The sequence below is a fragment of the Hypanus sabinus genome, chromosome 22 (assembly GCF_030144855.1).
Source record: "Hypanus sabinus isolate sHypSab1 chromosome 22, sHypSab1.hap1, whole genome shotgun sequence".
NCBI classification, from domain to species: domain Eukaryota; kingdom Metazoa; phylum Chordata; class Chondrichthyes; order Myliobatiformes; family Dasyatidae; genus Hypanus; species Hypanus sabinus.
The window spans coordinates 61,749,141-61,772,619 of NC_082727.1; the positions used below are offsets into that span (position 1 = coordinate 61,749,141).

At 41.4% G+C, this 23,479-nt stretch overlaps 1 protein-coding gene across 1 annotated transcript in view; it reads left to right on the forward strand.

The window, feature by feature from the left end:
- The first annotated feature begins 487 nt into the window (after positions 1-487).
- atrnl1b (attractin-like 1b) overlaps positions 488-23,479 on the forward strand; it is a 1,024,737-nt gene continuing 1,001,745 nt past the window's right edge. The window contains exon 1 of the mRNA XM_059947922.1: positions 488-771. Within this exon, the coding sequence (XP_059803905.1) occupies positions 503-771 (269 nt within the window). The 5' untranslated portion in view covers positions 488-502. The remainder of the gene's footprint in view (positions 772-23,479) is intronic.

Genomic DNA, 23,479 nt, shown 5'->3' on the forward strand with positions numbered 1-23,479 from the left:
GAGCACGGCCCCTTTAATTAGCGGCTTTGTGGCAGCTGCGGGCTTCGCGTGTCGGAGCCGCAAACATCTGGCAGCTCCGCATCCAGCGGTGCGACCCCTCTCGCCGACTTGTACTTCTTTCTGGGTGTTTAATCCGACTGTTTCGTTCCTCTTGGGGAGGGGAGGGGGGGAGAGAAGAAATTGCGCTTGAATTCTCTCATTATGTGCAAACTCGGAGCACACGGCGCTTGTGCGCTCTGTTATTCCTCTCAGCGCCTCTCTACCTACTTTTGCCATCGTCGCAATGCTCAGGACCCGACGCACGGTTTACCTGACGCTTGTCCGATTTAACTGAGCGGTGACTCTACATTTTCCACCCGACTTCCTTTCGGAAACAGCGGAGTCTTCGCAGTGCTCGGGCTGTCAGCTGGAAAGGGGGAGGGCTGCTGTCGGCTGCCCTTTAGTTTCGGGGTGGTGGGGGGTTTTGCTTGGAGTGCGGGCAGTATAATTCGTGCGGGTTAAAATGGCGGTTGGGATTGGCGGTGGGGACCCGCAAAAGAGACCGAATCAATTCAACTGGAGTCCGGGGTGGTGGGCGGCCCGGGACGGATTGGATCCGTGTAGGTACTGTGTCTGCTATGCCCTGCTCTACCTCGTCCTCTCGGCCCGTGTGGGGCTCTGCCGAGAATGCGACAAGACGACGTGTGTCTACGGGATGTGTATGAACGGGAGCTGCATCTGCGACCAAGGATGGGTCGGTGATCAATGTCAGCACTGCGGTGGCAGATTCAAGTAAGACTCGATTTCACATACGCATGCGAAAAGAAAACAATCCTTCTCTCTACTCCTTTCCAGATGTTTTCTCATTTTTAAAGTGTTTTCGCATTGTTGACCTCTTTTCCCGTCTCTTCAGATTGTGAGTGGCATTTTCCAGTGTAATAGGGTTGTAATGTCCAGCTGGTATACGTTGTCGGTTTAGCAATACCCATATAACTTACATATTGTGGCTTCCTGTACAATTTGTGAATTCCAGCCTTCGGACTGGTGTACAGTATTATTTCTAGCACAGGATCAGAACTTTGCTCTTAATCATTGGGTGTAAACCTGTCTTAAAGAATGATTGACGCAGTATTTTATAATCCTTCATATTCAAAAATTTCAGCTGTATTTTTGATTTATAAAACATATTGTGTGTATATATTTAGGGTGTTGCAATGTGTGGAATATTGTCAAGAAGCAAAGTAATACCGTTAATCTTGAGTGATATTGTGGAAATTCTATGATAAACAGTATCTTTATTTTCTCTGTCTGCAAAGATTTTCAGTTTGTCTCATTAGAGTGGTGTTTGATTATTTTTAACACAATTACAGCTGGTTCTTTCATTGTAATCTTGTATCTATAATTGGTTGGTACCCAAAAAAACTACTGAGTATGGTACAAAGATGTTTTTTTTTCTCTCTGAAGTGATACTCTAATTGCATATTCATTATTTTAATTATGCTAGGTATTTTAGATTGAAGGCTGAATGAATTTTTTTGTCGCTCTGAGCAAGCATTGCATGTACAGTACTCAGTGAATTGACTTGAAGTGTGCAGATTATCGATGCTGCATTTTTAGTCTTGTATTAGCGCAATCATTCCGATATCCCCATTGTAAGTGGTATATACTTAAAGCCACATTGTGAAATGTATGCCCACAATAAGCAATAGTGAATGAGAAATATTCCTTTAATCAGTGAAAAGTGAAAACAGCTTAGGAGGTTTCATTCCTTTTGCAAATGTGGCTGTGTTTTACTGTTTCACACTTAATTGATTTCTTACCCACTACTAAAATTATCTTTGCATGCAGGACTGGGTCCTTGGGTAGTTCATTTCAAGATGAACTACTGCTTAGCTGAGTGCTAGAAATTCTGAAGAGTGTTGTCATGCCTGAATTAGTACTTTGCTTGCACTTTGCCTGATCCTGTGTTGAAGCTCCCCAAAAGCAGCTAAATAAGACATACAGCCAAGTTCTGATACTCTTCCAAAGTATTATTTTCTTCTAATTGTGCTTAATGCTTGCAATTTGAAAACTATCTTTATTTCTTACCATTTTTTGACACCGGTGGTGACATGCATTTGGTATTTCATCAGATTATTTTTGTCACACTAGGAAAATGGGTCAAAATGTATTTCCCAATATCATCAAGGTTAAAAATAGTTGGAGCTGAGTTCTGGCAATCTTCCAGTTTGAAGGGAGATGAAGAATAGAAGGTACTCCATGTGATGTTGTGATATTCCCATTTCTGGGATGAGAACAATTGCACGTTTGCTTAATTGCACTCAGTAATAAGAATACACTAGCCTAATTCAGAAAGCAAGGCTCATTTTATTGTCAAAGTATGTGTATACAATACTACTGTGATATTTGTTTTCTCCAGATGAAAAGAAATAAGTGAAAGAAACAATACCCGCAGACCCTAGAATCCTCCACCCCCTCCCTGCAGAAAAACAGCAGCAATAACAATCCCTGACCACGTCTCCTGCAGGAAATAAAACAACAGCAGCAACAAAGCTATAAAGCAAAACTTCATAGAAATCTTTGATTTGCTTTTGCCAATAGTTTCTTTTCTAAATGGTTAGGTTGTAGGTTTCAGTACAGTAGATGTGGAGAGGATGTTTCCTGTAGTGAAGGCATCCGAATAGAGGGTGTCCATTAAGAATGGATTGAGAAGGAATTCCTGTAGCCAGAGAGTGGTGAATCTATGGAATTCGTTGCCACAGGTGGTTGTGGAGAGCAGGTCTTTATGTATATTTAAGGTTGATATTGATATTTTGATTAGATGGGGCATGAAATGATGTGAGAAGACAGAAGATTGGGGCTGAGAGGGAAACGGACCAGCCTTGATGAAATGATGGGAGTAGACTCAATGGGCCAAATGGTCTAATTCTGCTCCTATACAGTATATCTTATGGTCTTGTATGAACAAGGGTCATGAGGCTGTGGCAATAGTTGCAATCTTTGGAAAGCATATATTAGAAGCATATGAGACCTTTCTTGCCTTTGGGTGATTCCAATGCATTTTACATTACAACTGACTAAATGGGTTTGGCATTAGCCATTTGCCTGAACCTTTTTAATGCACAGCCAATTAAAGATGCATAGTCCCTCAAGCAGAGAGATGATACTCAGTTTTCACAGTGAAATGTTGACTGGAAAAGAAATGTAGATAAGGACAAATTGTCATGCTTTTTAAATTGTGTCAAGGAGTGAGTTTAAAAAAAATCCACTTGAGGGGGTAGATGGGGCATTAATATTCTTGTCTGAAAGGTAATATCACAGGCAATGCAGCCTCGGTAGTGCTGTTTGTGTCTGCAGAGTTCAGTTATTCTCCAGACTGGAATATAGATATTCCAATGTTTAAAAATGTAAACATGAGGAAATCTGCAGATGCTGGAAATTCAAGCAACACACACAAAATGTTGGTGGAACGCAGCAGGCCTGGCAGCATCTATAGGAAGAAGTACAGTTGACGTTTCGTGCTGAGACCCTTTGTCAGTACTAACTGAAAGAAAAGATAGTAAGAGATTTGAAAGTGGAAGGGGGAGGGGGAAATCCAGAATGATAGGAGAAGACAGGAGGGGAGGGATGAAGCTAAGAGCTGGAAAGTTGATTGGCAAAAGGGATACACAGCTGGAGAAGGGAAAGGGTTATGGGACGGGAGGCCTAGGGAGATAGAAAGGGGGAGGGGAGGACCAGAGGGAGATGGAGAATAGGCAAGGAGTGATTGTGAGCGGGGCAGAGAGTGAAAGGGGGGGGGATAATAAATAAATAAGGGATGGGGTAGAAAGGGGAGGAGGGGCATTAATGGAAGAAATCAATGTTCATGCCATCAGGTTGGAGGCTACCCAGATGGAATATAAGGTGTTGTTCCTCCAGCCTGAGTGTGGCTTCATCTTGACAGCAGAGGAGGCCATGGATAGACATATCAGAATGGGAATGGGACATGGAATTAAAACATGTGGCCACTGGGAGATCCTGCTTTCTCTGGTGGGCAGAGCATAGGTGTTCAGCGAAACGGTCTCCCAGTCTGCTTCAGGTCTCACTAAAAAATAGAAGGCTGCACCGGATGCAGTATACCACACCAGCTGACTCACAGGTGAAGTGTTGCCTCAGGTGAAGTCTGGGGCCCTGAATGGTGGTGAGGGAGGAAGTGTAAGGGCAGGTGTAGCACTTGTTCCGTTTACAAGGATAAGTGCCAGGAGGGAGATCGGTGGGAAGGGATGGGGGGGGGGAACGAATGGACAAGGGAGTCACGTAGGGAGCGATCCCTGTGGAAAGCAGAAAGTGGGGGGGGGGGGGTGGGGAAGAGAAAGATGTGCTTGGTAGTGGGATCCCGTTGGAAGTGGCGGAAGTTACGAAGAATTATATGTTGGACCAGGAGGCTGATGGGGTGTTTGGTGAGGACAAGGGGAGCCCTATCCCGAGTGGGGTGGCAGGAGGACCATATTTTAAAGTGTGATATTAAACTAATCATGAAATTGGATTGTTTGAAGCTTGTTTTGAGTTGATAGATGAGTTGTATTACAATGACTTGTATGGCTTGACTTACTAAAAAATTCAGCAATATTTTAAAACCAAGTTTCTGTTCTGTGTCAATGTTGGTAGGTACTTGGTTTTTCTGGAGTTCAGGTCGTTTTCTCTTTCACCTATTCAACTGCAAATATATGCTCAGTGGAAATTTCGTCTAAGTATATTCTCCCCAACCCTGTCTTAAATATTTGTATTTAACGCACAACCGTTTTGCGCTGACAAATAATTTGCAAAATCCATGGGTGTTGTTCACTTTAACTTAGGAATTTTTGTCTTTCTTCAGACTAAAACATTTGTTTTTGATATTTTTTATCCTGGGTGGATGACTTTTGCATTTCTATCCATTGTTGCAATTTCACTTGGATGTCTCTAATTTCATTTTGGAGCAGGGTAAAATTTTCACTTTGTGAAAATAAAATAAACTGCAGATATAGGAACTATTTGCTTTGGCTTATGAGCTCTATTGTGTGCTGTCAAATCTTCCTTGTGTCAGCAAGTAACTAACATGCTGAGAAGCATTTTTTTGTTTAACCTGCCAATCAAATTCATTTGGTTATATTTGACGAAGACAGCAAATATGACCTTCATTTCTCAAATAATGTGATTATTTTAGGAGAGTATGTGCTATATTGTAGAAAGGTGAATAATGCTGATGCACTTGTTTTTCTTGCTTTTTTTTAGATTGTATGTGGATTTGTACAAATAATGTCTCAGTTGGGGGTGGAGTGGGTGGTGTGCTATTGATTTACATTTAACTTGCACTGTTAGCTCAATACTGTAATTCAATACAAAGTAATAGACTTCTGCTTTTATCAGCAATTTATTGTGTGCTCACATTTTGCAATGTCAGTGTGGTTTACTTTCTTAAAAATGGACTGCCCTCGGCTTAAATGGGAATTTCATGTTCAAGTTTAATCGTCATTCAACCATTACACCGGAATATAGCCAAACAAAAGTTTCTCGGCTAAGGTGCAAGACATACAGAAATATAACACATATGATTGTGATGGCAGAAAATCTACAGTTACAAAAAATAATAATAATCATACAGCTGAAGTCCGTGAATGTCATGAGTTGTAGATTGATGGTGCATGGATGTTGTCTTGGAGCTACATTTCTGCAAGGAACTGCTGCAGGTTTGTTCTCGTCTTTCGCAAGTGCAGCTGCAGCTAAATGCAGTCTAGCTCATCTTCTATCGAGTGAACACCGGAGGGCAGGACCTTTTTGTATGAAGTTGGTGTGTTTGGAATGCAGCAGCTTATTGGAGGCCCAGTGGAAGGCGTTTTTCTCTTTGTTTAAATGACTTTCTACAATGCAAGGTAATGCTGCTCATGAAGAACTTCAACTTCTGCAGGTCTATCCTTTCACCTAGTTGCTCATTGGTGGAGGAACTGGACTGGGTGTGGACTGTGTTACTGCCTGCTACAGGAAGGTATCAAAGGTATCTGAGTTGGTGCGTGAAGGTGGCTTGCAATGTAACGGCAAGTGATTGTCTTGAATGTTTCTCCAGTGAGGACCAGGCCTCAGTCCACAAGGTTGCCTGTTGCTGCAGTCCAGGAGAGGAGATGCTGGAGACAGTGTCGTGTGTCACCCATGCTCGGTTGGGGGCTGTCATCTCCTGTCAGCTCTACCATCCAGTGTTTGATGAAATAGCAAGCTGGATTGCGTGTATATGTTTATCTGCATATTGCTGAGAACTGCTTTTTCTTGCTGATGGCAGTTTACAGGGCATGTCACTTGGGGACTTAGATTATGTATATTTTTCTGTGCTGGTATGTTTACTTGCTGTCTTGTATGCGCCAAATGCACCTTGTGCTGTGTATGGCCTGTACCTTGATCCAGGAGGAATGCTATTTTGTTTGACTCTATTCACGTGTAGTTGAATGGTAATTAAACTTGAAATTTGAAATATGAACTTGAACGTTGCTTGGGGCCACTGAGGCCACTGTGATCGAGAGTGCTACACCTTACTGGATGTAACTGAATATGGTGTGGTGCGTAATTGAATATTAGCACTTTGTTATTCTGAAGTGTAGTTCTGATTGTGTAACTTTGTTGGGCAAATCCTACAAACAGCAAGTGAAATGAATAATTAAAACTGTTTTGGTGATTGAGGGAGGAATGTTGAATAAGACAGTTGCAATGGGACTATGTATTTACTTTTCCTTAGGTCACTGAAACTATTGGCTATGGCAAAGAGGCGGCAATGCTGATAGTAGCTCTGTAGTTTGTGTTGGCAACACTCTGAATCAGTGGTGTTATTGTGTGCCCAGTCTTTTGATGCTATCTCTATTTTTGCACTGGTAACTCACAATGTGGTTGTTGGAGTTGCTTTTCTTTTAAGGATCCAATGTGATTTTTGACTTCTGTTTATATCCCGCATTGAAGAAGCAGAGCAGTGGCAGCTCAGTGAATCAAAGCCATGTATAAATCCTTACTGACTGCAAAATAATATAATGGTTGTGATTAAAATCAACTGGAAGTCCCTTGTCTTGGTTACTGACTGACATGTGCTTTAGTTTATTTTGTTATTGGAATATCTAGATTCTAATCCACACAGTAAATGTTCTTATTTTCCTTGCATTTCTCTGAAGACCATTGCAACTAAATTTTTGGCTTTGTTCTCTTTGAACATATGGTGCAAACTGAGTCTCTGGCTTCTTCCCCTTTCACTATTTGCCATTGGACTCATTGCTGAAGGCTACCTTTCAAACACTGCTACCTGTAGATTTTCAGAGGTCAGCCCATATTGGGCCTGGTTGAGTTCTAGTTCTTCGGAAGCAAATGTTCTTAAAAATAGCTTTGTTAGTGCTTTCCTCATTTAACAAAGCATTTAAAAATTTATTTTTATTAATACAATGCTGAATACTTGTACTTTGATAATGTATTTTGAACAGTCCCTTCTGGTCCTTTGAGCTGTGCCCCCTCCAGCAACCTAATGATTTAACACTAGCCTAATCACTAGACAATTTACAATGACCTATTAAATTTCTAACCAGTACATCTTTGAAACGTACGGGGAAACTGGAGCACCTGGAGGAAACCCACACACACATGGGAAGGAACGTACAAACGTGCTTATAGAGGGTGCCTGAATTAAACTTTAAACTTTGATACCATGAGCTGGAAATTACCACCATCATAACTGCAATACTGCTATGGCAACAGTAGCTACATAGATTACTAAACTTGTAGAAGGCATCTTTAATATAAATGGTCTATCAAGTACGATGGTTCCCTTTCTTAAAAGCTAACAGTGACCTTTACCATTTTCATTTGAATAACAATAGAACTAAACACAGTTCTTCAATGTTCCTCACTTAGTTAATACAATCTTTCCCTGTTGTAGTGATTAAGACACAGAGATTTTGTTTGCTTTCCCATCTGCATCTCTTAATATTGCAATGCCTAGAAACCTTTGGAAATGCTAAAAGCTGTAAATGCTGGATTCTGAAACAAAACCAGTTCTGGTAATGGTAGACCTTCTAGGTCTGTTTGCATCTGTCGAAGGAGGACGAGAATTTGTTTGAGATATCTTTTTACATTAGAATGTGATAATGCACTAGTGGAACATTGGCACTGCTGTAGAGTGACTGCATCACCAGAATTCACCCCTCCTCTTGAGGTGAGTGGGGCCAGTGGAGGAAAATAACATGACAAAAAAGAATAGTCACTTGTCTAGTTGTTGCTCTATTGAACATGTTAACTATTGTGCAGTTGCAACCTTTTAAATGGCAATTTTTTTGTATTGCACTAAATGTACTTGTCACGTTCAGAATTAGGTTTAATATTACTGGCATGTGTAGTGAAGTTTGTTAACTTTGCAGCAGCTGTACAATACATAATAGAAAAAAAATCACAGGTGTATGTATGTGTGTGTAACTTAAAATAGTTAAATAAATAGTACAGAAATAGAAATAATAGCAGTAGTGAGGTAGTGTTCCTGAGTTCAATGTTCATTCATAAATCAAATGGCAGAGGGGAAGAAGTTGATCCTGAAAGGTTGAGTGTGTCTTCAGGACTTCAAGATTCTGTACTTCCTGGTGGCAGCAATGAGAACAGGGCATATCTTGGGTGATGGTGATGGATGCAGCCTTTCTGGGGCATTGCTCCTTGAAGATGTTCTGGATACTATGGAGGCTAGTGCCCATGATGAAGTTGGCGAAGTTTACAAGTCTTTACAGTTTATTTCAATCCTATACAGTACACATACCAAATGGTGATGCAGCCAGTTAGAATGCTGGTCATGATACATCGGTAGAAATTTGAATACAAGCCAAGAGTACACAATTATCAAATGAAAAATTAATTTTTTCCTAGTTCAGAATTTCACTCAATAAATTGGCTCATGGTAATGTTCCGGGTTATCTAGTTTAAATCAAGTTCAAGTTTAAAGTTATCTGATTGTGCATATATACAACCAGATGAAACAATATTCCAAAGGCTTTCTTTGAAGTTCCTACCCTTAACTGTAATTGAAGATGTCAAAGGTTTCAGAACAATTTGTAGTCAGTGAATCACTTTGCTTGTAGTCTGTGCAGTTGGTTAAGTCGTCAAGACAACAACTGTGAACCATTTTTTCCCTCTCTGCTTTCTCCAATGGAGTAACTGAGAAATATTGCATTGATTTATTTTAGTTGCGTTGTTTGATGAGTAATGGTTAATAGGAAAGTGAATTCTGATTCTACGTGTTATAGTTTATTTTGTTAACCAAAATCTCTTCTGCTTTTTTAGATGTAATTTTAACTTGTTGATGTATGGCCTTGATTCTATTGGGGGGGGGGGTATGAGAAATGGAGATTTTTATTCTAGCAGTAAAATTTTAAGTTCTCCTTGCCAAAATGACGCATTTCTAATTCTATGAATTATTAGTTGAATGAATGAATTTAAAGAGCAGCTCTGAAGCAAAGTCTGCTAGAACTTTTTTGAATAATTTAGAATAACTGAAACTAGTTGGTTATTGCAAAATTGTGTAAAATAGGCATGAGATTACAATTTTGAAAATCACACAATGCCAAAATCGATTCTAAAACCTAAAGATCCAAAGTATACCCCTGGATAAACAAGATTATACATTTCATAATTCGGAAATGGAAGTCACATTGTAAAGATTACATTAGCTTCATTTGACATGTACATCAAAACATGCAGTGAAATGCATCATTTGCATTAATAAGACCATAAGATACAAGAGCAGAATTAGCCATTTGGCCAATGGAGACTTCTCCGCCACTTTATCATGGCTGATCCAGTTTTCCTCTTGGCTTCAATCTCCTGTCTCCCCCTCCCCTCCCCCATCCCCTCATGCCCTGACCGATCAAGAATCTATCAACCTCTGTCTTTAAATATACATAATGACTTGGCCTCCACAGCTGCCTGTGGCAACAAATTCCACAGATTCACCACTCTGGCTCAGGAGATTGCTACTCATCTCCTTTCTAAAAGGATGCCCCTCTATTTTGAGAAGTGTTTGGTGTTAGACTCTCCCACCATCCTTTCTGCATCCACTGTATCAAAGCCTTTCACCATTTGATAGGTTTCAATGAGGTCACCCCTCATTCTTCTGAATTCTAGTGAATATAGGCCCAGAGCCATCAAATGCTCTTTATATGACAAGCTGTTTAATCCTAGAATCATTTTCATGAGCTCCTTTGGATCCTCTCCAGTTTCAGCACACCCTTTCCAAGCTAAGGGGCCTAAAACTACTCAATCCTCCAGGTGAGGCCTCACCAGTGCTTACATTGCATCCTGTCTTTTATATTCTAGTCCTCTTCAAATGAATGCTAACATCACATTTGCTTTCCTCACCACACTCAACCTGCAAATTAACCTTTAGGAAATCTTGCACAAGGACTCCCAAGCCCTTGGCATCTTAGTTTTTATTATATTTTCTCTCCATTTAAAAAAAAGTCAACCCTTTTATTTCTTTTGGCAAAGTCCATGATCATACACTTCCTGACTCTGTAATCCATCTGCCATTTCTTTGCCTGTTCTTCTAATCGAAGTCCTTCTATAGGCTCTGTACTTCCTCAAAACTACCTTTCTCTCCACCTATCTTCATAATGTCTGCAAACTTTGCAACAAAGCCATCAATTCCATCATCCAAATCATTGATATATAATGTAAAAAGAAATGGTCCCAGCATAGATACCTGTGGGGGTGGAAAAGCTAGTCACTAGCAGCAAACCAGAAATGGCTACCTTGTTCCCACTCTTACCTCCTGCCAATCAGTCACTACTTTATTCATGCTAGAATCTTTCCTGTAATGCCATGGGCTCGTAGCTTGTAAAGCAACCTTGTCAGGCACCTTGTCAAAGGCTTTCTGAAAATCCAAGTGCACAACATCAACTGATTCTCCTTTGTCTATCTTGTTTGTTTTTTCTTTAAATAATTCCAACTGATTTCAGACAAGAGGAAACCATGCCAACTATGGCCTATTTTATCATATGCCTCCAAGTACCCTGAAAACGCATCTTTAACAATCAACTCCACGTCTTACAACCACTTAGTCTAAATGGCCTATAAGTTCCTTTCTTCTGCCTCTTCTTTTTGAAGAATTGAGACATTTGCAATTTTCCATTCTTGCAGAACCATTCCAGAATCTAATGATTCTTGAAAGTTCATTACTAGTGCCTCCACCATCTCTTCAGCCACCACTTTCAGAACACTAGTGTGTATACTATCTGCTCCAGGGACTTGTCTACCTTAGACCTTTCAGTTGCCCAAGAACCTTCTCCCTAGTAATGGTAACTTCACACACTTTGACCCCTAACACCTGGAACTTCCACCATACAGCTGGTGTCTTCCACAGTGAAGACTGATGTAAAATACTTATTCAGTTAATCTGCAATTTCCTTGATTCCCCATTACTACCTCGCCAGCAATGTTTTCCAGCAGTCTAATATTCTCTCTTGCCCTTCTTTTACGTTTTATCTATCTGAAGAAACTTTAGATATCCCCTTTAATAGTATTGGCTAGCTTACTGTGGTGCTAGAAAGTTTGTGAACCCTTTAGAATTTTCTGTATTTCTGCATAAATATGACCTAAAGTGATCGGGTCGTCACACAAGTCCTAAAGCTAGATAGAGGTCCTGACGAAGGGTCTCGGCCCGAAACGTCGACAGTGCTTCTCCTTAAAGATGCTGACTGGCCTGCTGTGTTCCACCAGCATTTTGTGTGTGTTGTTTGACTTTCCAGCATCTGCAGATTTCCTCGTGTTTGCATCAGGACTAGGATGGCTTGCCAACATTGCTGGAACTATGAATTCTGAATTGTGCCAGCGGTTTTTACAGGAAAATTTCAGGGTATCTGTCCGTGAACTGAAGCTCAAGAGAAAGTAGATCATGCAGCAAGACAACGACCCTAAACACAGAAGTCAGTCCACCAAAGAATGGTTAAAGCAGAAGAAATTCCACATTTTGGAACGGCTGAGTTAAAGTTCTGGCTTTAATCCTATTGAAATGTTGTGGAAGGACCTGAAGCAAGCAGTTCATACACGGAAGCCACCAACATCCCAGAGCTGAAGCAGTTTTGTAAGGAGGAATGACTAAAATTACTCCAAGCCAATGTGCAGGACTGATCAACAGTTACTAAAAACATTTGGTTGAAGTTATTGCTGTACATCAGGTTACGGAAAGCAAAGGTTTGCATACATTTTCCAGCAAATACATGTAATATTGGATAATTTTGCTAATAAATAGATGTATACTTTTAAGTTTATTTATTTATTTAATTGGGTTCCCTTTATCTAGTTTTAGGACTTGCATGAGAACCTGATCACAGTTTAGGTCAAATTTTTGCCTGTCCTTTTGATGCAGTGTGTATCCTTGGACTTTAAGCTCCCAGCTGTAATCTTCTTTCAGTCATGATTCAGTGATGCCTACAACATCATACATGCCAATCTGTAACGGTGTGACCTGTTTTTTGGCCTTATTCCGTACACTGCATGCATTCAAATATAAAACCTTCAGAACTGTATTTACCTTTTTCAATTTCGTCCACCTTTTATGCTGCAGTTCACCTGGTTGACTGTAATTTTGTCCTATCATCAGCTTTTCCTCACTCAGTATTTTGCTACACATTGCCTCTGTTTGTAAACCAACTTCATCTTCAGCATGATCATTCCGGTTGCCATCCCCCTGCTAAATTAGTTTAAACCCACCTGAACAACTCTAGCCAATCAGTCCGCAAGGATATTGGCTCCTCTCGGGTTCAGGTGTAACCCGCCCCTTTTGTTCAGGTTGTACCTTCCTCAGAAGAGATCCCAGTGATCTATTCATCTGAACCCCTGCCCCCTGCATCAGTTCCTCAGCCATACATTCCACTGCCAAGTCATCCTATTCTTGCCCTCACTGGCACATGGCACAGACAACAATCCAGAGATTACTACCCTGGAGATCCTGTTTCTCAGCTTTCTTCTTAGCTCCGTAAAATCTCTCTTCAGCATTTCCTCACCTTGTCCACCTATGTCAATGATGCCAATACGCACTAAGAGTGCTTGCCCTCATCCTTGACAATGCCATGGACCTGACCTGAGCTATCCTTGATTCTGGCACTAGGGAGGCAACATGCCATTCAGATGTCTTTATTGTGCTCACAGAACCACTCATCTGCTCCTTTGACTAAGGGATCTCCTATCAACACTGCAGTCCTCTTCACCTTGCTGATCTTCTGAGTCATAGCACCAGCACCAGAGACCCGGTCAAGGTGGCTCCCTCCGGTAGGTTGTCCCCCTCAATTGTATCTAAAGTTGTATAATACTGAGGGGAATGGCCACAGATGTACTCTGCACTGGCAGTGCATTTCCCCTCCTTCTCCTAACTGTCACCCAGTTATCTGTCTCCTGCAACCTAGGGATAACTACCTCCCTGTAGATCCTGTCGGTCACCTCCTCGTTCTCCCATATGAGTCAAAGGTCATTGAGCTGCAGCTCCAGTTCTTTAATATGTTCTCTCAGAAGCTGCAGCTCTGTGCATGTGGTGCAGATGTGTTTATCTGGGAGATTGGATGCCTCCCAGACGTCCCACATCCCACACTCAGTACAAAACACTGTTCCCGGAGCCATTCTCACTGCCCTTTCTGTGCCCTAGTAGATGAGAATGGAACAAATAAATACAGAGAGTCACTTCCAGATGCTTTGCCTTATCCAAGCCTGATAAGTCAAAGCCACTCTAAAGACTGGCATACTCAAAAGAATGGCTGCTCTGTTTGCATTTGTATTATTTTTTGGGGGCTTTCTAATGAATCCCTCTTGCTGATTGGTCATTCCTCAATTCAGAAACTGCTGCGAAACTCTGCTTTTCAAATCTTGATCACTGTCCTGATTTTTTTTTTAAAAAAGCTCTTTTTTTTTAAGCACCCCTGATATACATTGCTCAACTTGATAACCAACACACCAAGGATATGCTGGGACAACCTGTTACCATACCAAGTGCCACCATGCTTCTGCTGCTAACATAGCATGTCCACAACTTAATAACCCTAACCCCTGCATCTTTGGAAGTAGGTGATTAACATGAATGGAAGGAAGAAGCCAATGATTGGGAACAAGTGCAGACTGAACAAAGAGTCAAATTGTACCCCAGAAGCAAAATTCAAAAGAGTGAAGAAAGCAAGACTGAAGGTGCTATATTTAAATGCACGTAGAATTTGAAATAAGATGGATGAACTCATGGCACAATTAGAGGTTGGTTGGTATGACATTGTGGGCATCACTGACTCATGGCTGAAAGAAGGCCATAGTTGGGAACTTTATATCAAAGGATGTACTTTGTATCAAAAGGACAGGCAAGAAGGCATAGGTGGTGGTGTGGCTCTGTTGTTAAGAGGTGGAATTGCATCTTTAGAAAGAGGTGACATGGGGTCAGAAAATGTTGAATCTTGTGGATGGAGGTAAGAAACTGCAAGTTTAAAAAAAACAATATGGGAATCGTATATAGTAGCCAAGAAGTGGGTTGAGATTGCAAAGGGAGCTGGAAAATGCATGTAATAAGGGTAATGTCACAATCGTAATGGGGGACTTCAGTATGCAAGAGGATTGGGAAAACCAGGTTGATGTCAGATCGTGAGAGAGGGAATTTGTTGAGTGTCTATGAGATGGTTTTTAAGAGCAGCTTGTGCTGAAGCCTACTCTGGGAAAGGCCATCTTGGATTGGGTGGTGTGTAATGACCCAGATATTATTTGGGAGCTTAATGAAAAGTAACTCTGCATTTGGCGGCCATGTTGTTAGCTCCGTTCCAACTTTATAGTATGCTTTTAATTTCCTTAGGCAGTAATCATAGTATGACTGAATTTGTACTGTAATTTGAGAGGGAGAAGCACAAGTCACATGTATCAGTATCACAATGAAATAAACGGAATTATAGAAGCATAAGAGAATCTTGCCCAGGAGGATTGGAAGGGAAAATTGGTGGGGATGATGGCAGAGCAGAGGTGGCTGAAGTGAGTGGAAAATTGGTTGATTGCGACGCTTTTAAAATCCAACAAAAGACAAATTTTTTAAAAAGCTATAAGAAGGGAAAAGATGAATTATGAGGGCAAGCTAGCCAATAATATAAAGCAGGATACTAAATGTTTTTTTCCTCCAGTTATATAAAGAGTAAAAGGGAGGTGAGAGTTGATGCTGGACTGCTGGAAAATGATGCTGGTGAGGTAGTAATGGGGGACAAAGAAATGACAGATGCATCTAATAGGTACTTTGCGTCTGTCTTCTCTACGGAAGACACTAGTAGTGTGCCAGAGGTCTTTGAGTGTTGGGGAGCAGGAGCCAGTGCCGTTGCTATTACAAAGGGAAAAAGTGGTAGGAAACTCAAAGGTGGATAAGTCACCTGGGTCAGATGGACTACATCCCAGAGTCCTGACAGAGGTTGATGAATAGATAACAGATGCACTCATCATCTTTCAAGAATCACTTGATTCTGGCAGGACAGGAGAACTGCAAGTGTCAATCCACTCTTTAAGAAGGGAATAAGGCAAAAGAAAGGAGATTGTAGGCTAGTTAGCCTAACCTCAGTGGTTGAGAAAGTTTTGGAGTCTATTATTAAGGATGGGGTTTCTGGGTACAGTTGGCCCTCCTTATCCACGAGGAATTGGTTCCGGGACCCCTCACGGATACCAAAATTCACGTATGCTCAAGTCCCTTATTTAACCTGTCTCAATGCGGTGGACGTCAGGACCCAGCAGCGGAGCTCTGAATCTGCAGTGTTTCTGTTCACGAAAATAATCATGATGACGATTAAAAATAAAGTGGAAATAATAAAGTGATCGGAAAGAGGTGAAACACCATCGGTCATTGGAAAAGCGTTAGGCTACGTCGGTTAACAATCGGAACAATTTTAAAGGATAAAGTGAGAAAGGCCCGGCCCCGATGAAAACTACAACTATTACTAAGCGACGCAATGGTTTAGTTATTGGGTTTTGAGTTTTTGATCCTCCAAGTCAACCCGCCACAGCTGGAGAGCGCACTCGAAAGCGGTCTGTCACTGGATCACACTCAGGAACAGTTCCTGAGCCTGGTGCTGAAATGTACGTTCTTAAGTGTTTTATGTGCATAGAAAGGTAAAATATATACTATATACTAAGACAAACGTTTGACTAACTGATGTTTAATAATACCGGATGTACCTGTTCCGACTTACTTAGTAAGAGAACTTACGATTTTTTTCGATCCTGATCCATGATAACCCATGTAACATCCTCCCGTATACTTTAAATCATCTCTAGATTACTTATAATACCTATTACAATGTAAGTGCTATGTAAAATAGTTGTTATTCTGCATTGTTTAGGGAATAATGACAAAAAAAAAGTCTGTACATGCTTGAACAACAAGTGCTGGAAGAGCACTTCCGGGTTTTTGCGATTCGCGGTTGGTTGAATTCGCTGATGTGGAATTTGCGGATAAGGAAGGCCGACTGTACTTAGAGACTAATGATAAAATAAGCCAAAGTTATCATGGTTTCTGTAAAGGGAATCTTGCCTGACAAACCTGTCAGAGTTCCTCGAGGAAGTAACCAGCATGGTGGTCAAAGGAGAGGTTGTGGATGTAATTTATTTGGATTTTCAAAAAGGATTTGATAAGGTGCAAACATGAAGATGCTTAACAAGGTAAAATCCCATGGTGTTACAGGAAATATATTGGCATGGATAGAGGAATGGCTGACAGGCAGGAGGCAGCGAGTGGGAATAAAGGGAGCCTTTTTTGCTTGGCTGCCAGTGACTAGTGGTGTTCCTCAGTGGTCAGTATTGGGACTGCTACTTTTCACATTGTTTGTCAATGGATCTGTGGTTGGGAGGGTGAACAGCTGTAAGTTCCTTTGCATAAATATTACTGAGGATCTCATGTGGTCTGAACATACCAGCTGTGTGGTAAAAAAGGTACAAAGCGCCTCTTTCACCTCAGATGGTTGAAGTTGGTATTGGCCCCCAAGTCCTAAGAACTTTTTACAAGGGTGCAATTGAGAGCATTCTGACTGGCTGCATCACTGCCTGGTATGGGAACTGTACTTCCCTCAATCACAGGACTGTGCAGAGAGTGGTATGTACAGCCCAGTGCATCAGTAGATGTGAACTCCCCACTATTCAGGACATTTACAGTGACAGGTGTGTAAAAACAGCCCAAAGGATCATTGGGGATCTGAGTCACGCCAACCACAAACAGTTCCAGCTGCCACCATCTGGGAAACAGTACCACAGCATAAAAGCCAGGACCAACAGGCTCCAGGACAGCTTCTTCCACAGGCCATCAGACTGCTTAATTCATTCTGACGCAACTGTATTTCTATGTTACATTGATTGTCCTGTTGTACATATTTATTATAATTATAAATTGCACATTGCACATTTAGATGGTGACATATCATAAAGAATTTTTCTCATGTATATGAAGACTGTAAGTAATAAAGTCAATTCAATTGTTTAGGTAATGGAATTAATGGCTCTGTGGCAAATTTTCTGAAAATGCAGATGAGCAAGCAGGCTAAGAGATCCTCTTTGGGCAAAAACTGAGGAGTGATTTCTGTGTCTTCTCTGTATTTTTATCCTGTACTTCAGTTTTCCCTTTATTTGTCTTTAGTCTTCAGTAAAGACCTCATCTGTATTTCACTGTATGTACAGCTGGTATCATTGGTCTTGATCAGGACAAGAGGATGAGGTATGCAGTTCTATTCAGGTCAGCATACATAGTAAGTATTGTCTCTTGTTCATGTTAAATTGGATGGGCAAAGGATACCAGTTAGAAGCTGAAATTCGTCAAAGCAATAAAAATCTGCTCAATTTTCAATACGATTATAGCTAACTCGTTTAAGCTTCTAACTAATATCCTTTTTTTAGTTCATGGGAATTGAATTTGTTTTAAATCCTTTGTTTAAAAAAAAATTATAATCTGACAGAATTTACTCCCAAAATGTGCTTCATTTCAAATTATTGCTTATAATCTGTTTTGGAGTGATCTGTCGCTCTCCCTCAATGCTGTTGGGGATAGCGCCAGAGCGAGGTTTAATTGATGCGGATATAACATTTATGATGTGTTCTAGTTTCTATTTCTAGATCTGATCGCTCTTTTAGTTGTTATTTTTGGGTGATTTTAAGTTGGGTGCCCTGCAGCAAACACTGGACAACAAACTTTTTTCAAAAGTGTTGCTTCCTCAGTATTTTTGTTTATGTTAGACTATTTGAACATGAACACATAATTTCAGTCTACTTGTATCACGTAGGAATTTGGAGAAACAACAAATTAACTTTTATTGAATGTAATGTGTTTAATTGCATCATGGTGCTGATGCTTTATAGTAGTTCAACTAAGTTAAAAATATTTTGTTAATGATTTTCATTTGTACACAGTGTCTGAGGCTTCTTGCTTAAGTGTCCAACAATAATTCGCCAGCATTGATGGATTCCAGTTACCCTGGTGACTGCAATGTCCTGGTGAAACCTTTCACCGTGCTCGTTACTAACAGCACCAAGATTTGTAGGGAAGAAGTCTAAATGGGAACGCGGGAAATGAATCTTTAGTGACATGTTGTATTTCATGGTTTTATATGCTTGAAACATGCTTTCAATCAACTGCATGTAGTTTGGTGCTCTGTAGATGCAAGGAAAATTTCAACAACATCCTTGAATGCCTTCCATGTGATTATCTCCGGTCCCACTAGAAATTCTTCAAATTGCATGTCTGATTTGTGGACCAACAAAGATGTTTTCTTTAATCTTGGCATCAGTTATTCTAGGAAGCATCTGTCTCAAATAACAAAATTCTTTATAGAAATTTTTGTGCTTGGTGATAGCAAATTCCATCCTTACAGTCCTGAACCCAATAATTATTACGAAAGCCCATCCTGCCATGCAGCAGCCGCGCCACCTAAGCATGCCCAAGCACACCTGGACAAGATAGGAAACTTTCCAGCTCACATTGTAGGCAACTTTTTAATTGACTTGAATTATGAATTGAAATAATAAACATGTTTATTTAAAAAATGGTGCATGATAGGGAAATTTCATGGTGATTTTCATGATTAGTAACCCAAAATTCATAAGATACACCTGAAGGTATTCAGGAAGAAAAATCTTTGTTGTCCAGTGTAATGAACACTGAGCTGAACTGTACTGGCATAGGTCTTTTGATTTTGAGTTTTATATTCTGTTTTCACTCATTTCTTTGTAGCCATTTGTGCAACATTTTTGCGCGTGTGGGGGTGGGAGGGGTTGATATTTCTCTTTGAATGAGTTTGCTTTATGGTTCTGTTTTGTGACCGTCTTTGGGGAAAACAAATTTCAGGGTTATTTACTGCACACATACTTTGATAAGTTTACTTTGAATCTTGTTAGCTGCAGGTGTCTTAGTTGGGAGAGGAGACTTGCCAATCTGAAATATTGATTGACAGTATTCAAAGAAACTAAAGTAATCTTTAAAGTCTAGGTTGATGCAGTATTTCTCTGAAGTGAAGGTACCAGTGCAGAATTGCAATTGGGGTAAAAAAGCTCAAGGTCTTAAGTCAAAGATTCCAGAATTAGTACTCATAATATCCCATTTAACAGGGAAGGCATTGTAGCTTAGAAGTTCTGGTAAGCTCATTGCAGCTAACAGAAGCTATATATAATTTTATGAATTCAAAATAAATTAAATAGAACATCTGGAAAGCTTTTTTTAAAACTTTGTTTTGTAGTAGGTGCATTGTCTTAGATTCTGAATAATTTATTCAATCCATAAAGCGTAAATGTATCTGTATTTTATCTGTATTTTGCACCTGTATTTTAGAAATGTGGCGACTTTAATTTCCTAAGCTCTGTCTTGTAATTTTGATTCTGTTTTCTTTCTTGTAACTGGATCAATATTTGCGTTTATTGTGAAAGATGCTCAACAAGTAGTTCGTAATTACTTTGAAATAAGGTTGAAGATGAATTATAAAAATTGTGCTGCTTGGCAATCATAAAATACATTCAGGGTTCAAAGTAAATTTATTATCAAAGTACATACATATTACCAAATACAACCCCGAGATTCATTTTTTTGCCGGCATATTGGGTAAATTCAATAAATATAATAGAATCCATGGAAGACCACACCCAACAGTGTGCAAAAGACAACTGTGCAAATACAAAAGGAAGAAATAATAATAAATAAGCAATAAATAACATGAAATGTAGAGTCTTTGAAAGTCGGGATGTGGGAACATTTCAGTGATGGGGCAGATGAGGTTAGGCTTATTGTCATAGAGAAATACAGCACAGAAACAGGCCCTTCAGGTCATCTAGTCCATGCCAAAACAATATAAACTGCCAATTCCAATTCACCTGCACCAGGACCAGACCAGATTGTACTCCTGCTATCCAGGTATCTATACAAGCTTCTCTTAAGAAATCGAGCATGCATGCACCACTTACACTGGCAGCTCATTCCACACTTTCACAATCCTCTGAGTGAAGAAGTTTCCCCTCGTGTTCCTTTTAAACTTCTCACCCTTCACCCATAATCCATGACCTCTGTATTCCTACCCAACCTCAGTGGAAAAACCCTGCTTTCAACCTTGTTTACATCTTTCCTGTAGGTAGGTGACCAAAACTGCACACAATACACCAAATTACAGCTCACCAACTTCTGTACAACTTCTTTCCAATATTTTTATTAATTTACATATAAGAATACAGAGTGCAAAGAAAGAAAAATATATCGATACATTGTGGCGACCCACTTCCTGGTGCACTCGAACCGGCTCACAAAGCGGCGTGTGCCGGCATTGAGGCTGGTCCCAAAGAGGGCACCAAGCCTGCTTCAACAGCAAGGGGAAAAGCTCGCGCGCGGGACGGGACAGTGAATACGTGCCCCTTACAGCATTCCCGCCCGGGGAGGGCAGGATCAGGAAGGCTTTAAAGCGAGGCCGCAAAGTTTGAATAAACCTCTTTTGTAATTGCAGCTCACCGACTCCATGTCGTTATTGCAACACTGCGTGTAGCACACTACTACAATTGGTGACCCTGAGGGCCCAAACGATATTTGGACCGGAGATGAATGATGCCACATCTGTTCACGCGGTTTCATTAAAACTGCCAAGCTTCTGGATGCTGCGACCTCACCTATGGTTCCAACAAGCAGAAGCCCAATACCACGTTCGGCAGATAACCTCGGACGCCACACGTTACTACTACGTGGTGAGCTCCCTTGACCAGGAGACAGCCGCCTAGGTTGAGGAGTTCATAGTCACCCCCAGAGGACAGCAAATACACAGAATTCAAAGCCTTGCTCATAAGGACTTTCGGACTCTCACGGCGTGAGCGAGCTGCCCGCTTACTGCACCTGGATGGTTTGGGGGACAGGCCACCATCGGCTTTGATGAACGAGATGCTGTCCCTGGCCGGAGGACACAAGCCCTGCCTCATGTTCGAGCAGGCATTCCTGGAGCAGCTGCCCAAGGACGTATGCCTGCTGCTATCCGACGTGGATTTCAGTGATTTCCGGAAGGTGGTGGCCTGGGCGGACGTGCTGTGCAAAGCCAAGAAGGAGAGTGGGGCATCTGTCGCACAGATCACCAGGCCACGCTCCCAGCAGCAAACCAGTCCAGGCCCGGCCGCAGAGCCCGCTAACCCCAGAGGCAGGGGTGAGGAGGCCAACAAACAATGGTGCTTCTACCACCAGTGGTAGGCGCAGAAGCCCGCCGCTGTAGCCCACCCTGCAAGTTCCCGGGAAATGCCAGGGCCAGCCGCCGCTGATGGCTACGGCGGCTGGCCATCGGGATAGCCTCCTGTATGTCTGGGCCAAGCAGTCAGGACGCCGCTTTTTGGTCGACACCTGAGCCGAGATCAGCGTCTTACCTCCGACGAGTTATGACACCTGCAACAGGGCACCGAGTCCCACTCTGAGGGCTGCGAACGGCAGCACAGTAAGGACCTACGGCACCGTACGTTGTGGCTACAGTTCAGGTCCAGCTGGTTCACGTGGGACTTCACACTGGCCGCCGTAGTCCAACCGCTCCTGGGTGCGGATTTTTTGCGTGCTCACAGCCTACTGGTTGACCTGCCCAGGAAGAGACTGGTCCACGCCGAGACCTTTCAAACGTTCTCCCTGGGTGAAGCCCAGTTGCCGGCCCCATACCTAGACTCCATCACGCTGTCCGACAATGACTTCACCAGAGTCCTGGCGGATTTCCCATCAGTTCTGGCACCGCAGTTCACGGCAGCCATGCCCAGACACAGCGTACAGCACCACATCCTGACACAAGGACCACCCCTCCACGCCCATGCTCGGCGGCTTCCCCCAGACAAGCTCCGACTGGCGAAGGAGGAGTTCAAGAGGATGGAGGAATTGGGGATCATACGGCGGTCCGACAGCCTATTGACCTCCCCCCTGCACATGGTGCCCAAAGCGACAGGGGACGAGAGACCATGCGGCGACTACCGCAGGCTGAACGAGGCTACAACGCTAGACTGCTACCCTGTGCCGCACATTCAGGACTTCGCAGCAAACCTGCACGGCGCACGGATCTTCTCCAAGGTGGACCATGTCCGGGGATACCATCAAATCCTGATGCATCTGGACGATGTCACAAAGTGATATTAAATCACTTATAAAGACTCCTTACCTTATATTCATACAGATTGATTAATTCGTAACATTGAAATATAGTAATTTTATTATATTAAAAAATCTAACCCACTACCAAGACCGAAGCTGGTTAGTAAAGAAAAAAAAGGAAATTAAATTATTACTCATCATCTGTGCTTTAACAGCAAATCAAAGGTTTTGAAAATAATTCAGAAAAGATCCCCACAATGTTTGTAAGTCTTGACCAGATTCACAGATTGAACATCGAATCTTCTCTAAATTTAAAGATGACATCACATCACAAAACCATTGAGCGTGAGTGGGGGGCGCATCTTTTCATTAAAGCAAGAGCGTCCATAAGAGAAATAAAAGCCAAAATGTGCAAGCCAGATGACTCCAAAATAATATCCTTTATTCCAATAATACCAAATAAAGCGGTCAAAGGATTAGGCTTTATTTTATCTAAAGGAACACTTCTCATTCCCAACAGCATATTATAAATATCAGATATAGATCCATTATAAAAAGGTTTCACATTAAAAATTACATCTAGTAGGTTCTTATCAGGACTTTTAGGAAATGTGCTTACTTAATACAGTAAAAAACCTTATAGGTATTGAAATAACATAACATCCATATTCAGTATTCAATACATTGATTTCTTTTTGAAGGCCAATGTACCAAAAGCTTTCTTTACGACCCTATCTACTTGTGACACCACTTTCAACAAATTAGGGATCTGTATTCCTGTTGGTCCTACCGAAGTGCAAAACCTTGTACATATTTGGATTAAATTCTATCTGTCATATTTCAGCCCATTTTTCCAGCTGATGCATATCCCTCTGCAAACCACAATAGCCTTCCTAGCTGTCCACTACACGTGCAATTTTGATG